Genomic DNA, 17,817 nt, shown 5'->3' with positions numbered 1-17,817 from the left:
CGTGTCCTCGTTCATAAAATGAAATGGTAACACCTCCCCCAGGAATTTGGGAGAGAATTGAAGCGAGTGCTTGTGTACACAGAAGCCACCCTGAGTCAGCACGTGGGCACCCCCCACCCCCACCAGCTGCGCTGCCCGCGCACTTGTGTGGAAAGCACAGGCCACTTGGCAACACCTAGAGAAGGAACAAAGGTCACAACAACACGGTCATTCTCCATCTAGGATCAAACACTAGTGAGTCCTCTACACCCACCTGCCGTGATCTTCGGCCCTTGAGGCCACCGCCCTGTCCCTGCTCTCCTTCCTCCAGCCGAGGTCCCGGCCTCCCCCCTCTGCTGAGACCACCCTGCATGGGCTGGGCTCACACCGCACAGTAAGGAAAGCCTGTCCCCTCAGCGAGAAGGGTCTCCATGAGCAGGTAGTGGGGACCAGGGCCAGCGCTTGCGAGCTCTCCGAAGGCTGACGTGATGCTGTGGCGAATCCTTAACAAACGTGGCCTTGTGTCTCCACAAGACACAACCTCTACCTGAGGGCTCATGTGCCCTCATGTCACCACACGTGTGTGCACGCCCCGGGCACACTTGCCACGTGCCTTCATCTCAGTCACGAGGGGGATGAGCAAAGCCCTGTGGTCACCAGGGCAACCACACATCTCACCTTTATCACCATCTCAAAGGTGAAGACGCCTGTGAAGATGTAGTCCATGTACTTCAGCACCTGGAACCAAAAGGAAAGGCTTTTCTCAAAGGCGAGGCCAGAAGCTCGAGCGGGGGCAGGAGCCTGAACAGACCACCCGTTGGCCTGGGGCCTGTGGGCAGGGTCTGGGGAGGGGAGGGGAGGCCAGCGTCCCTGTGGGAGCGCACCCCTGCAGCGGCAGCCCTCCCTCCCGTCCCGGGCACGTCGCCACTCTTCTGTGTCCCCAGAGCCTCCACAGCCCAGTGGCAGCACTCACGTTGTTCCTGGGCGAGTCTGTCTGCACGGGATCCTCAGCGGCCAGGGCAATGCTGCTCAGGGCGATGACCACGAGAATGACCATCTCGAAGTACCGCATGGTCACGATGTAATGGCAGAAGCGGCGGAGCCTGGAAGGCAAAGCACGGGTCACCGAAGGCCCACGGAGGGCTGGGCTGGCCCCTCCCCGTAGGAAGGGCTGAGTTCTGGGAAGTGTCCCTGTGGTCGGGAGAGAGCGGCCAGGTGACTGGTGGGCACCAGATTCCTGGGAGGGTAGGTGGCGGAAAGGCTGCATAAACCCTGGGCAGGGCCAGCCCGCCACGGCTTGCAGGCCTAGTTGGTCTGGCCCGTTCGCTACATAAAGTTCCACTGGGGCCCAGCCAGGCCTGCTCGTCTACCTGCTGTGGGGCTGCCGTGCCCTGGACGGGCTTCCGGCTCTGCTGTGGCGGGGGAAGAGGCCGAGCACCAACAGTCCCGTGGAGAGCAGGCGCCTCTCGAGCCCCAGTGCTGGGCGCGGTGCCCCCGTCGGAGCCACCAGAGCTGCGTGTGTGCCCCTGCCCGCCTCCACTCACCACTATTCTGCTCTGTTCAGGCACATGCTGGGCTGGGACACAGTGGCGAACGAGACACCAGTAAACGTAAAGCAACAGGAGATGCTCAGGTGTTGACACACACTACGACTCAGCAGGAGACAGTGACCAGGAGGCCAGCAAAGGCCCCGCAGGCGGAGAGTGAAGCCGATCCTGGGGGACGAGCGCACGAGGCAGACGTCGCTCCTGCCACCTCGAGGGACGAGGCCCCCCTCCTGCCTCTGCTGGCCCAACCGCTGCCCCCCAGCCCGTCCAACCTGCTCCTCTCGCCAACGCAGAGTGTTCCCAAGGACACCCACGTCTCTCTGTCCCTGGAAGGGACTGGACTTTATGCCTGTTTCCTCCTCATCCCAACCACCAGTGTCCAGCTCCAGCCCACACACTCCCCGGAGCTGCCCTTCCCAGGCCCCCGAGAGACCTGCTGGCACTTCTCCCTCCTAATTGAGACGCTTTTCCTTCCACTTCCACGACGCTCCATCTCGGGCCCTCTTCCATCCCAGCCCCCTTCCTTCTGATCAACAGCTGCCGGTCCATCTTGTGGCTGAGTTTCCACCCTCGCTCAGACCCCCAAGTCCCCCGGCCATGTGCCACCTGCCAGCTGCCCCGGGCTCCACAGGGTCTGTGCTCACCACCCCCCAGCCTGGCCGGGCCCACAGCCGTCAAGCAGAAACCCTGGCTGTCATCCTTCACATTTCCATCCGCTTCCACATCTAATTTGCCATCAAATCCTGCAGATTCTGCCTCCAAAATTTCTCCCCAAGCATTTCACTCCCAAACCTCTCCACTCTGACTATCCTCATCAAATCACCACCTGAAAACCGCGGCCACCTACTAAACGGTCTCCCTGTCTCGTCTCCAGTCTTCCCACCAAAGGGCTCTGCTGAAGTGCAGTCTAACCAAGTCACCACTCACCCCCAACTGTTTACAACCTCTCAAGCTTCTTAGGGCTCTCGGTGTCACTTCTACTTCTCCACAGAACACACAACAGCGCTGTCTACCTCTGCGCTTTTCCATCCAACTGTTGTTGGCTATTCTGAGCCTGATGTCTTTCACTTCTGGACCACTCTAAGTTCTCTCCGCCCTCCAAGAATACTGGTTCCTCCCTCTTCATCTTAACTCTTTACCCTTCAGGTTTCACCTGAGATCTCTCACCTCCTCCAGGAAGGCTCCCCTGACTCTCCCCACCTGCTCCAAGACACCAGACCTCCCTGCTTTACCGTCCACGTTGTACTCATTTGACGGACACCACCCGGTCGGTGCTGGAGGCCGAGGCCTTATCCGTCTCTACCGCCATCTTACTCCAAGCCCCTAGCAGAGCAAGCTCCCCACAGACGTATGCTGAAAGGAGGAACATGGGGAGGATGGACGACGGGGACTGGTGGAAAGACTGCTGGATGCCCAGGGCAGAAGGGCTGGCTGGACACGTGGGTAAAGGACGGAGCACGAGCTCCTCAGACCCTGCTGCGCTGCCCCCCTGGGTGGTGTGGTTCCGCCTTTGCTCTACCTGCGTCTCTGCCTGGTGGGCTCCCACGACCCCCGTCACGTCTCGGTTCCAATCCCACTTCATGTCAGCAGCCCCCACCGTCCACATCTCCAGTCCCCGCTTTGTGCTTCTTCTTAGCCCTTCCCTCCATGAACCATCTCATGTCCCCTCCCTAACGTCCTGTCTGCTGTCTGCCTCTCCACTCGCTTGTAAGCTTAAGAACAGACGGGGCCCTTGTCCGTTCTGCTCATGACCGCGTATTCCCAGCACCTAGAACGCTGCCTGGTACATGAATATTGGTTGAGCTAATGAAGGCAGGTGGACTGATGAGTGGATGAGACTCATGGTGGCGTAAACAGAGGGGAGAAAACGTGGACAGACACATGGGTGACTGTGACGCACCACCTGATGGAAGGTGGGCGGAGGGCAGCACATATGCACGATGGATGTAAACTGGGTGTGTGTGTGCAGAGGTGAACTAAGGCTGCAGTGCGGGTTAAGAACAAGGCCCTGGGACCAACGGTCTGGGTTCAAATCCCAGCTCCGCCACCGAGATGGACGGGCTGTGTGTCTGGACACCGGCCTTCCCTGTGGCTTCGTGTCTTCATCTGCAAAGTGAGGTGACAGTAGTGTGTGCTTTGTGGGATGCTGTGGTGATCAATCAGGATATTAACACACGTAAAGGGGCAGGTCGCGTCTAGCACACGCTGGTGGCGTGTACACGTGGATCATGGGCCACGGACAAGAGGACAGCACAGGGCACGGGCTGGTGACAAGACTCACAGGTTGGTGGGGCTTAAGCAGAACATGGAGCTGTAAGGCACGATGGGCCGGGGGCCGCTCCTCATCACATCATCAGCTTCCACCTCCTTCTTCCCTTCTGCTTGGCCTTCCAGGTCCACGTTACCACCTGCAAGGACACGAGGCCACCAAGTCAGGGGTGTGGCTCATAAACCCACATCACGCAGGTCTCGCCCCGGGGCGACAGGCACTCTCCCAGCTCCAACCCCACAGGTCTTCGTGGACCCACCCGGGGAAGGGCGTGCGGCTAAGAACACAGCTTCGCATGAGACCCCTCCGATCACCGTCAGGCCGCCACTGAGGCGAACAGTGGCAGGGCCGTGCCGGCGCTGAGGATCTGGGCCGTCTGCCGCAGAGATCCCGAGACCCTTCCTCACCTCTCCCTTCACCAGGGTCGCTGGGGGAGCAGCGCCAAGCCTGGCGGGCGTCCCTGGCTGTGGACTTCTCTGCTTCCCTAGGGGCCACAAATCTAGATGTTCTAAGAACACCAAAGCCGCCTTCAGCCCCAGAGACCAAGGCCAGTAGGTTCCCCCACCCCAGTTCAGGGCTCACCCCTCGAGAGAACGCATCCTGGGCTGCCTGGTGAGAGCTCCCGCGGTCGCTGCAGGGGTTGGGGGCAGGGCCAACAGGGCAGCGAGGAGAGGGGCCGGCCTGGCCTGAAGCCGCTCTCCTGAACCTGCTGGTCAGGCCTGACCCGCGCACAGGGCCCGCAGAGGACACTGGCCCAGGGCGGACGCGGGCACTGCCGTCGCCCACACACCCGCTTGGCCCTTGTCCCTCGCTCTTCATCCCCCCCCTTCCCTAAGGCCCATCCTCTGCGCTATCAGCACCCCCTCCTCCACTCGGCACCCACAAATCAAAGTCCCCAGGTTAACATGGCTGTGACCACTGTTTTTAAGTAGATTTTGCTGTTCTGCATAGTATGTTTCTCACAACAGTGTTTCATTTTTAACTATCCTAATGTACGTTTCCGTTCTTGCCGGTAACAGTTCCTGAGACCCCAGGGACGCCAGGGAGGACAGTGCAGTGACTTGGAGCCAATGCCCACTGTCCACCTCACTTTTACTTCTTGGAAGAAGCATAAAGGCAGAAATGAGGGAGGTTCCCTCCAGCATGTGTGAAGACGAAGGCTCTAAGCTTCTCCCCTGGCTGCTGGCCACTCTGAAGTCCTGCAGGGAACAGCCGGGCCAGAGAAAACAGCCTTGACCTGACCGTGAAACCAGCCTGAGCCACAGCAGCTACGATGCTTCCTAGACTGTCAGCTGCCACCACCCGGCACCATTCAATTCCCGGCTGAAGGCATAAACTATAGCATCTTCTAAGAAAGCAAATGGGCAAACTTATTTAAAGTAAAAAATTCTGTCTATTGATTTAATTTGTACAAAATTATCTCCTAAGGAAATCAAGTATGCACACAAACATCTGTATTCACAAAGGTGTTTTTTATATAAGTTCTTTTACAATAACAAAATCTATGAAAAGTATAACCATAGGAGATCGACTAAGTGTGCAATACTTACAGGAAGCATCATACTATGAATACTAAAAATGCATACAGGGCTTCCCTGGTGGTGCAGTGGTTGAGAATTTGCCTGCTAATGCAGGGGACACGGGTTCGAGCCCTGGTCTGGGAAGATCCCACATGCCGCGGAGCAACTAGGCCCGTGTGCCACAACTACTGAGCCTGCGCGTCTGGAGCCTGTGCTCCGCAACAAGCGAGGCCACGATAGTGAGAGGCCCGCACACCGCAATGAAGAGTGGCCCCTGCTTGCCGCAACTAGAGGAAGCCCTTGCACAGAAACGAAGACCCAACACAGCCAAATAAATAAATAAAAATAAATAAATAAATAATAATTTTTAAAAAATGTATACAAATAGTTTAAATGACTTATCATAAGCTTTAAAGAAGAAGTTTATGATAAGGTAAGTTAAAAAAAAAAAAAAAAAAAGACAGGCTACACACTTGTATATCCCAGATGGGCTCAACTATGAAAAATAACATATACAGGGAGTGAAATAACACCAAAATAACAGTAACTGTGGTGATCTCCGAAAGGCTTTCTGATAATAATCTTAATTCTCTTCACTATACTTTTAACACTAAAATTTTTTTTTCTGTGATGAGCATGTGTAACTTTTAGATTTAGAAACATTTATTATTTTAAAACCACAGCTTTTCAGACTCTTCCACAATAACAATTAAGCAAACCCAAGGACAAGTAAACTGGGAAAAAGGAACCAATATACACTGAATGAAGAATTTTTCTGCTCAAAAGAAGTGGAACAAAGATGCCAGAGCCTGGATGGAAATATTTCTCCTGAAATAGATTTACTACTACAACAACAGCAGAAATCATCAATTAAGTCAAAACAGACCAGGAATAGAGGGAGAGGATCAAAACGAGAACTACAACAGACTAAGAAAATATCCTGTTGGAAGCTGTTTAAAAATAAAAATAAAAAAAGACTAGACAGTAACAAAAATTAATTCATTGAAACAGAAGACAATCAAGCCAGATGGCCAGATATGGGGGAGGGGGGTGGATAAAGAAAGGAACAGAACTTCACTGAAAACAACATGTGCCGGCCTGGTCCAGGTGCTTTATTCTCACAGCGGCACTTACTGGCACGTATTATTACCTCCAGTTTGCAGATTAAGAAACTGAGGCTGAACAGAGGAATTACACTGTGGGGACATTACCGACCAAAGCTGGGGTGAGGCACCACATTGAGCTGCTCCCTCCAGGGGACTGAAGGGAGAGCAGGCGGGCGGTGCGCGGGGCTTCCAGGGAAGCACAGCTGAGTCCTCGGACAAGAACGGCCCTCATCTGGCCCACAGAATCCCCACCGGCCAAGGCAGTCATTTCCAACTTGAAGAGAACTTAAGCCTAATGTCCCAAGGCATCCACCATGTACAAAGAATTTCTCTCCTATAGCTAGGTACCATCCTTGGGAGAACTGAAAAAGCAACCAAACAATTCTTTTTCTGTAGGGCTTGATTATCAAACAAAGCCCACTTCAGAAAGGGTGGATTACGGTCAGTCATATATGAACCCAAAACAAAAAACATCAGCAAACATACAAGGACCAGAAAACAAACATCACCCCCATACAAGGTGGGTGAAAGACAGCAGAAACAAGTAATATATATATATAACCCCCAATGGACTTCAGATATAAGTACCTTTAGATGAGGACTATAAAAGAACTAAACATAAATATGGAAAGAAATTTAAAAAAAAAATGAGTCTTTAAAAAATGAACAAGCAATAGAAGTCTATAAAATTGACCCAGCATTTCCATGGCCTATGACAGAGAGGCTTAAAAAGGACTCACCCTCCTACTAAAAACAACTATAAAAGCTGAAAAAAATACATAACTGTTTAAAGGCACAGGGAACCAGCTGACACGGACAGAACCTGAGAAGCTACAATCCTTGGGAGAAAGGAGGCACGAGGCGACCCCTGTGCACATGGGGCCATTTTCCCATTTTTAGAAGCAGAAAGCAACACGCCTACTGGGAGGAGGAGTAAAAGACTGGAGCTTGAGGATGACACAGTGTCTGGGAATGAGGGGCAAAATCCCAGAGAGGAGAGAAGGGCATAGAAGTGAGTCCCTCTGTTGGTCCCGATTAATTCCCCTCCAGTCACTGCTGCACAAGAGCAAGGCAAGGCTGGTCTCTGCCAGAAGCAAAGGGCCTCGAGGAGGATGCGGGGCTGAAGAACTTGATACTGGGTGCAAATGCAAACAGAGATTTAACTTCGTTATCATTTTGCACTCGGATTGTTCTTGTTTTTGTTAGTGTTCTGGTTAAAGAGTTGCATATCTTGAATAATTCGCTCTTAACCATACTTTTTCTACAAGGCCTATTATTTTCAATGCATCGCATTTTCAGAAATGCATACATAATGTTATAGCAGGAAGGTCTGTACTTCAGGAAGATAGAAAATGATATTAAAGGAAGGTCTGCAATGTAAGAAATTGGTAAATCTATCAGTAAATAAACACAGTCTCTATAAAGTTGTTAGGAAGGAAGAAGCTTTTCCTCTACATTCCTACGTTCTTCTGACTGGTCTAAGAATTAAACTGACGTGAGATTAACAGGAGAAAATCAAATTTAACTTCGTACATACCGGAACCACACATACGTGAGAGGTTCAGACAGAAGGGTAAAATGAGGTATATACACCACCTTAAGCTAAGGAATGGGATAGGAGCCTGGGGCTTCCAAGGACAGGAGCGTCATTCATAGGACAATATAAAAAAGGGCAGGTTTTTGGTAATTAGATGCTTGCCCTGCCAAACAGATGGGGGCCACTTACATAACACTTATCTCTGGTAATAACTCTTTCCTGGGAAAAATCCCCAATTTAAATTTTTCTAGGTAGTTTAAGGGAGGGGCAGTTGCTTCTCTTGAACCCACAGGGACTCGACTGCCCTTAGCTCAAAATAATCCTCACGCAAAAGTGACACATTCTGGGGAGGGTTCATCCTGAACGCCTACAAAGTCAGAACAATAGTAATATCTATTTTGTGGGGGAGAAAAGGACTAAAATGCTGGATGCTAACAAGGAAGTTGGGGGAAATGTGATCGCAGCTGCTGTTCTAAGGTCTTAGAACTTAATAAAATAACTATAGATTTTGTTATGCATGCATGATAGAATTATAAGGATAACCACTTTAAAAAAAACAAAAATAATTCATAGTTTATAAACTAATATAGAGGGGAAAATGTGACACGAAAGCAAATAAACAACCAATTATTCAATACTAAAAAGGAAGGAAAGGAGGAAAAAAATAGGAAAAATGGAACAAATGTCACAAGTCCAAGTAAACTAATAATCACAATACATACAAGCAGACGGAACCTGGTTACTGACTGACACAGATCACCCAGATGGAATTTTTTAAAATACCGTTATACATATAACTGTTAGTTTCCAAGAGACAAGCCTAAAATCGAGGCCACATCAAGGCTGGAAGTCAAAAGATGGGAAAAGATACACTTGGCAAATGTTCATTAAAAAAACAAAATAAAACAAAACTCAGGTATATATTCACATCAGAAAATTACAATATAAGAAAAAATCATTATTAGAGTTAAAGCGGGTCAGCAGAAGATGACAAAAAGTTCAGCTCCACTAAGACACAGCAATTTTAAATATACATAAAGTGGCTTAAAACATAGAAAGCAAACACATATATTTTAACATAAGCTTTTTTTTGAAAAAAAGAATAAATAAAAGAAAAAGCCTAACAAAAGAGAATCAGAAACACATAGTTACTATTTTAGAAACATACACAATAGTACTTGGTCATCTGTTAGAATGTTTCCTATACTGAACTGCATGTTTCAAACTATTCAAAATAACTGCATTAAATATAGAAACTTAAAAAAAAAACATACACACACACACACACACACACACACACACACACACACAAAGCAAGAGCTGACAGATCTACAGAAAGAGATTTCAATGCACCTCTCTTAATTATCGATGGGTCAGTGTGGCAAAATATTAGTGAATATATAGAATATTCAGCAACACAACTAACAAACTTGATTTAGCAGACAAATGTAAGAAGCCGAGTGTTCCCCAAATTAGAGAAAACATAGTCCTCTTAAGCATACATAAAACATTTACAAAAGTTGACCATATGCTAAGCCATAAAGCAGTCGTAAATCTCTCGTCTCGAAGAAGACCCTCAAGCCGGTCATGTCCTCTAATCACAGTACAATTAAGTTGCAATTTAAGGCAATAATCAGAAACCAAAAGATTAATTAAGATTTAAATTTTACAATTGGAAATTGAAAAACAGACGTTAAATAGTTAATGGGTCAAAAATTATATATCATAGGCAGTATAAATGTGTCTACATAGAAAACAGCAGAAAAATTATTTAGAGTAAGAGAGTCTGTTTGGCAACTCTGGCTGGACACAAAACTGAAGGACAAAAATTGCTTGCATTTCTACATGGTAGGGGCAAAAAATTTTTAAATACAATTTTTTTAAACAATACTATTTAAAAAACAGAATAAGTAAAAAGACAAAAGAAGGAATTTGGGGCAGTGAAACTACTCTGTATGATACTATAATGACACAGGTCATTATACATTTGTCCAAACCCTTAAAAGGTACAACAGCAAGAGTGAGCCCTACTGTAAACCTTGGACTTTGGGCGACAACGGCGGTTCATGGAGGCTCACTGACCGTAACAAATGTACCACTGGGTGGGGGAGGCTGACGGTGCAGGGGCAGGGAGTGTACAGCAAGTCTCTGTGCTTTCCATTTAATTTTACTTTGAAACTAAAACTGCTCTAAAAAAAAAAAAGACAAAAATACAAATTTTTCAGGGTAACAGAAAAGAGATACAAATATAAAATCTAAGTAGTTAGGTAAAAATCCTATAATCTTACATTTGAATTATAAATGCCAAAAGAATACATGGTATATTCTTCTTTTTTAAAAAGAAAAAAAAAGTCCTAAAAAGCCTGAAAGCAGTAAAAATCTAGTAGCAATGACCATATTGGTAAATAATACCATTTCTCACCAAAGGAACCACAGCCTCTCAGATCAGGTTCTACAGAAACAGACCATGAGATGAGGGTCCATGTGCAAGTGGCTGACTAAGGACGGACTCCCAGAAGGAACTGGAAGGGAGCAAGAAGGCAGACCAGGGCAGAGAAGGGGGACAAAAGAGGGGGCGGCTTCAGATAAAGTCCTGCGACAGCGTCAGCTGCTCCTTCGGGGGACCCTGGGGTCTGACCCAAGCCTCAGAGTTGTCAGACCTGAAGCCAGAGGGCTGGGCTTTCACCTCCCGCACTCCTGTGCCTGGTGAGGGCCACCTGGGGGCGTCAACCCTCAGGGACTTCCACCTTCCATCCCCCACGTGTTGGGAAGCACCTCTAGTGGTCAAGGGCAGCCCTCCAAAGAGGAGCTGAAGGTGAGGCCACTGGAGGCAAAAGGACCCTGAAGGAAGGGAAGGGAGATCTGGAAAAACAGCAGGTGTCCAGGACACAGGTCTCCTTGGAGAAATGGCCGATTCCAGGTCTGGGCAGGAAAGGTACACAATGATCCTGGAACGTTTTGTCACAGATGAAAGCAGAAAGCTGTCAAAGACAACAGGCTTTGAGAAGGTAAAAAAGCCAACTTTAAGGGGCTCCCACTATCCAGAGACAGGACAATTTGAGCATCAGAACTAAGAGTGAGTCCAAAGGACTGAAACACACCAAACACGTTAAAATCCAAAGATTCATAACAATAATTTTGTTAAAGCTCTCGATGACTGTATTTGGAGTTCCTAGTGTACCAACTCGCTATTTTGAAAACTCATATGTAAAGGGACGGAATTAAGCGTGTATCTTGCTAATACAAATACAAACTGTATTTCAGGGTAACCAAAGAGTTGATGAGGGAAGTTCTTCCTTATAGAAAATGTCAGAATAATTAATGCAGAGAGCATGATAGAATTATAAATTCACAACTGTGCAATGCCAAATAAAATCACAGATCTGGGTGACCATCATCAGTGCCTACTAGATCACTAGGGGAAAGGTTGGTGGAGAACTTTACAGTGGACGGATAGGGCTCTACCCACTGAGCAATCTTAACACTGCCCAAAGGAAAACACTAGATGGTATGTGGCTCCGGATGGAACGTGAGATGAAGCACACAGCCAGCTGCCTAGGAAGCTTCCCCAAAGAGTTTTAACCTGATCACAGTCGAGATCTGCGGTTCACAAACAAGGGTGATTTTGCCTCCTAGGGATACCTGGCCAACGTCTGGAGACTTTTTTTTTTTTTTTTTTTTTGGTTGTCACAACTACAGGGTACTACTGGCATCTAGAGGGGAAAGGTCAGGGATGCCGCTAAACATCTTAAAACGCACAAGACAGCCACCACCAACAAAATTTCAATAGCGCCAAGGTTCAGACGGCCTGTTTTAGGATCTAAATATCTGTTAACAGGAGATACTGAGGACAGAGAAATGTGTTAAATGACACCATGATGCAATCAACCCAATCCAGAACGGTTTACAGTTTCTTCAACAAATAAATGGCATGCAGAAAACAGTCACAGAGTAAAACAGATGTAAACAGATTAAGCTAAGTCAAATGAGCAAACCTTGTTTGGATCCTGATTCAAACAGATCAATAGTAAAAAGTTATTTTTGAGATAACTGGTAAAATTTGAACTTGGGATAGGTATTAGATAATACTAAGAAATTATTATCAACTTTGCTAGGTGTAATAATGCTATTGTGGTTGTTAAATCCTTAATTGTTAGAGATGCTTACAGACACAGTTATACCTAAAGTGATTAAAAGGAAAAAAAAAGTGAAACATGATTGGCAAAATGTGGATAATTGCTTTGAGGGTGAATGGCAGCAAATAGGGGTTCATTATACTTGTGTCTCTACTTACACTGTTTCGATTTTCCATAATAAAAAGGTTTTTATGTAAGCAGCCATAGAGAGAAGAGAGAGCCACACAATGGAAGCATTTGGACTAATGATTAGCTTCTCTACAGAAACAGCAGGAGGCAGAAGACAGTGGAATAGTCTCAAAACACAGAGAGGAAATAAGGAACCAACTAGAATTCCATACAAATTGAAACTACTGTCACAAACAATGGCAAAAAGATTTTTCAGGCAAATTGAGAGAATTTACCACCATCAAACCTCACTAAAATAAATTAGAAAAGATGTTCTTCATGCAGAAGGAAAAAAAAGCCAAATGGATGATCTGAAATACAAGGGGTGATAAAATACAAGAAAAAAAAAAATGAAATCAACAGGAAAAAAATTTTTAAACCAATAAAGAAACCTTTGCCATTTGGAACTTCAAAATTGTACTTATGAATAACTAATGGATCAAATAATAAATCATAATGAAACCTGGAAAAAGATTTAGAACTAAAAAATATGACATTTCATAACTTGTAACATAAAACTAAAATAATTCTTAGAGTCAACGTTAAAGCCTTAAGCACCCTAGCAAAGTAGAAAGGCTTGTGTCAGAGCTGAGTATTCAACTAATAAATGGGGAAAGAGATTACAATAAGAAAGCAGAAGAGGGGGCTTCCCTGGTGGCACAGTGGTTGAGAATCTGCCTGCCAATGCAGGGGACACGGGTTCGAGCCCTGGTCTGGGAAGATCCCACATGCCGCGGAGTGATTGGGCCCGTGAGCCACAACTACTGAGCCTGCGCGTCTGGAGCCTGTGCTCCGCAACAAAGAGAGGCCGCGATAGTGAGAGGCCCGCGCACCGTGATGAAGAGTGGCCCCCGCTCGCCACAACTAGAGAAAGCCCTTGCACAGAAACGAAGACCCAACACAGCTATAAATAAATAAATTAATTAAAAAAAAAAAAAGAAAGCAGAAGAAAAGAAACAATAAATAAGAACATAAGGACTTCCCTGGTGGCACAGTGGTTAAGAATCTGCCTGCCAACGCAGGGGACACGGGTTTGATCCCTGGTCTGGGAAGATCCCATATGCCACAGAGCAACTAAGCCCGTGCACCACAACTACTGAGCCTGCACTCTAGAGCCCTTGAGCCACAACTACTGTGCCTGCGTGCCACAACTACTGAAGCCCACTCGCCCTAGAGCCCGCGCACCAAAACTACTGAACCCACGTGCTGCAACTACTGAGCCAGTGTGCTGCAACTACTGAAGCCCGTGCACCCAGAGCCCATGCTCCGCAACAAGAGAAGCCACCGCAATGGGAAGCCCACACACCACAACAAAGAGTAGCCCCCACTTGCTGCAACTAGAGAAAGCCCGTCTGCAGCATTGAAGACCCAACGCAGCCAAAAAATAAAAGAACTAATGAAACAGAAAAAGATATGATAGAGAAGCTCAGGAAGGCCAAAGTTGAGACTTCAGTAGCCTATTAAAATGGACAGAACTTTAGGGGGAAAAAAAGGGTTTATCAAGGGAAGGAAGAAGGGAGGGAGGGAAGGACGGAAAGAAGAAGAGAAGGAAGGAAGGAAATTAAAAATGTAATGTGGCCATAACTACAAATCCAGCGGAAACTAAAAAGATAAGAGGCTGGCTCCCATAGACAACAGCAGTCACCCACACTCAGATTTCTCCCTACGTGCTCCATAACCCATGTGGTTGATAAGGAGAGGTGATAAAATCATCCACAGTCCATGCCTACAGCATATGGGAAATAAGAAAACTACAAACTTGAATTTACATGTAAGTGGGAAAACAAACCCCAGACCTGCAGAATCAGACAGGGATTGTATGGAGAAGGGAGAGTGAGGAGGGTCCTAGTAATGCTGGAACACAGACAACATCAACTCATTCATCCACAGGAGAGAAGCCCCCCACCCCTCGCCACCCCCCGTCAAGCAGGGAAATACTGAGAACAGGTTTGAGACCTGCCAGGTCAGGGTGTTGCTTCTGGGGACTTGGAAGGAGGGGCTTGGAAAGTACAAGGCACTGGAGATGGCAACCTGGAGAAGACGGTGAGAGACGCGACTTCAGTGGCTCAGTGATGTAGGGAAAGAAGAAACAAGTGTCTGAGGTCCAGGGTCCTCCAGAGATAGGATTTTATCACAGAATTAGAACTAGACAAACACTCCCCACTAGGCACCACTGAAAAAGAAACTGGGTTTCACTGTACTAAATAAGAAGGTGTTCTTGAACTAGAAATCAAGTAAGCTGCCCAAACCCCTCCCCTACTCTTCACAAAATCACGTGTAATTTTTGGTCCAGGAGACTGTAACATACTTCCTCATTATCAGAAAAATGAACCCAACAACCATACAAAGCTTCTACATAAGAACATAGAAAGTAAGGATGAAAACCTTTCAGGTAATAAAAATACTCAGCAAAAAAACAACTGCAAAGCAGAGGAAAACTGTTACACAACTTTCCAACATGAATTAAATACAATTAAACAAACAGTTGTTGATAAGGAAAAAACACCACAAATCAGATTCAAAAGCTCAAAATAAAAATGTATGGACAACTAGGTGATATGAGATGAGAGCTGACCAAACAGGAGAGAAATTGAAAAAAAAGACAAAAATATCTGAGAAATAAAGTTAAAGAGAAAAAATTGTCTTGGAAATCACAAGGAGACAACAGATAAGTCCAAGGGAAAATAGATATGACTGAAATTATAGCAAGGGAAAAAGAATTTAGGAGTGAAATGAAGAATGAGTTTTCAGAAGGGTAAGAGAGAAATCCATACAGAAGATAGGCAAAGGAGATTTAACATCTGTATAACTGGAATGTCTGAAAAACAAAAATAAAACAATGTAATAGAACTAACATTTAAAACTGTAATCCCACAAATTTTTCCTGAAATGAAATAACACCTATCAATTGATTTTTGACAAAAGTACCAAAGTATTCCATGGAAAAAGACAGCGTTTTCAACAAACAGTAATGGAACAAATGGACATCAGTGGTGGTGGGGGAGTGGATAATGAGAACCTCAACCCTTACCTCATGCCATATATAAAAATTAACTCAAGACTTCAGCTTCTGAAAAGATGGAATAGAGGTACTTTCTTCCATTCATCCTTCTAAGCACAACTAAAAACCCTCGACATCATATGTAAGGCCAACCTAAGAAGATTCTGAAAGGTGGAGAAAAGAAGGCAGATTTGCTGGTATCTTGGAAACTGAGGAACAACACAACAACAGGTTTTTTTTCTGGGTTTTTTTTTTTATGCCTCATATACCCTTGGTGCTGGAGAAGCCACCAGCAACCCAGAATGCCAACAGGAAAGATTTTTAAAGGCCAGCTCTCCCTAGTGACAGGACCAGGAAAGGTAGAGCCTAACCAGGTGGGAAATTTATAGCCAATAACCACTCTACTAACACCACAGAAAAAAACCACAGCCCTACTTCCACTCATATGAGCAGAGGCCAAGTGGGGAGCCTAGACCTCCACCCTCACCAGTCTGTAATGAGGTATCCAAAGCCCCTACTGAGGTGGTATCACAGAGAGCCAAGTGAGTGCAGGAACTTTCATACCCACCCTGTGGTAATAATAAGACTCCCAACGCATGCAGTATCAGAAAAGATTACATGGGTAGCCTGGACTTCGATTCTTACCCAGAGGTAAGGAGGCATCCCCTTCCCTTTATCTGCTAGAGTGAATCTTAGTGGAAAGTCGGGACTTTTACCACCACCCAGAGGTAATGAGGTCAACCCTTACTGTGTCAATGCAGGCCATGTAGGGAACAGTAACAAGGCTTCCCCTCTCTCCCAGACAAGACGGTATCAGTGGAGGCCCAGCGGGGAGCTAGAATTCCCAGCTCAACCCAGCTGGGACAAGGAACCCACTCCCACTGGGTGTCAATGAAGGGCAAGTGAGGAACCTGTATTTCACCCCAATTTGTCAATAATGAGGCAGCTCCCCAAGCCTCCCCCTGTTGGTGTGTTGTCACAGCAGACCAGCAAAAACAGAAGACTTAAATAAGACTCAGAGGCTCATAACATAATATCAAAATGTTTAGGTTTCAATCAAAAATCACTTGTCATACCAAGAACCAGGAAAAACTCAATTTGAATGAGAAAAGACACCAAGATAATACAGATGTTAGAATTATCTGACAATGATTTTAAAGCACCCATCATAAAAATGCTTCAACAGATGATTAAAAACACATTTGAAACAAATGAGAAAAAAATCTCAGCAAAGAAAAAGAAGATATAAAGAACCAAACATAAATTTTAGAACTGAAAAATACACTAACTGAAATTAAAAACTTAATAGATGGGCTCAACAGCAGAATGGAGGGCACAGAGGAAAGAATTAGTGAACTGGAAGACAGAACAATAGAAATTACTCGATCTGAACAACAGAGAGAAAATAGACTGAAAAAAGTAAACAGAGCCTCAGGGACCTTCTGGACTATAACAAAAGATCTACCATTCACGTCAACAGAGTCCTGGAAAGAAAAGAGAAAGAGGGCAGAGCTGAAGACGCAGTCAAAGACATAATGGATGAAAATTTTCCAAAATTGGCAGAAAGACATAAACCTACAAATTCAAGAAGCTGAGTGAACCCCAAACAGGATAAACCTAAAGAAACTCATGCCAAAATACATCATAATCAAACTTCTGAAATACAAAGACAAAGAAAAAATCTCGAAAGCAGCGAGAGAGAAACAACATCTTACCTATAGGAAGAAAACAATTCGAATGACAGTGGATTTCTCATCAGAAACCATGGAGGTCAGAAGGATGAGGCACACGTTTTTTCAAGTGCTGAAAAAAAAAGAACTGTCAACCCAGAATTCTATACCCAGTGAAAATATCCTTCAGGAATGAAAGGAAAATCAAGACATTCTCAGATGAAGGAAAACTAAGAGAATTTGTCACCTTCAGACCTACCCTAAAAGAATGGCTAAGGAAGGTCCTCCAAACAGAAAGTTATAAAAGAAGAAATATTAGAATATCAGGAAGGAAGAAACAAAGAACAATAGAAAGAGTAAAAATACAACACACTTTCCTTCTCCTCTTGAGTTTTCTGAATTACGTTTTACAGTTGAAGCAAAAATTATAACACACAATGATGTGCTTCTAAATATATGTAGAGGAAACATTTAATTATTTTATACATGCAGAGGAAAAAGAGAGGTAAAGTTTCTATACTTTACTCCAACTGGTAAATGACAACCCTAGTAGACTGAGACAAGTTATATATATGTAATACTTAGAGGAGGCATTAAAAAAAAATACAAAGAGATACACTCAAAAATACTATAGATAAATCAAAGTGGAATTCTAAAATATAAACAAGTAACCCACAGGAATGCAGGAAAAAGAAACCAGAAAAATAAAAAACAGAAAGAATAGGGGGACTTCCCTGGCAGTCCAGTGGTTAAGACTCCACGCTTCCAATGCAGGGGGCGTGGGTCTGATCCCTGGCTGGGGAACTAAGATCCCATATGCTGTGTGGTGCAGCCAAAAAATAAAAAATAAAAAATAGAAAAAATAAACAATAGGAAAAATAAAA

At 45.6% G+C, this 17,817-nt stretch overlaps 1 protein-coding gene across 5 annotated transcripts in view; it reads right to left on the bottom strand.

The window, feature by feature from the left end:
• CACNA1B (calcium voltage-gated channel subunit alpha1 B) overlaps nt 1-17,817 on the bottom strand; it is a 185,852-nt gene that overhangs the window by 53,779 nt on the left and 114,256 nt on the right. For all 5 annotated transcript variants that reach the window (XM_082403125.1, XM_082403129.1, XM_082403127.1 and 2 more), the window contains exons 21-23: nt 3,808-3,934; nt 953-1,082; nt 658-717 (exon numbers count right to left, since the gene is read on the bottom strand). In XM_082403125.1, coding sequence (XP_082259251.1) covers nt 658-717; nt 953-1,082; nt 3,808-3,934 — 317 coding nt within the window. The remainder of the gene's footprint in view (nt 1-657; nt 718-952; nt 1,083-3,807; nt 3,935-17,817) is intronic.

Source organism: Balaenoptera borealis (genome assembly GCF_965194805.1).
Source record: "Balaenoptera borealis genome assembly, chromosome: 8".
Lineage (NCBI taxonomy): Eukaryota > Metazoa > Chordata > Mammalia > Artiodactyla > Balaenopteridae > Balaenoptera > Balaenoptera borealis.
This window is presented reverse-complemented; position numbering and strand designations above follow the sequence as displayed.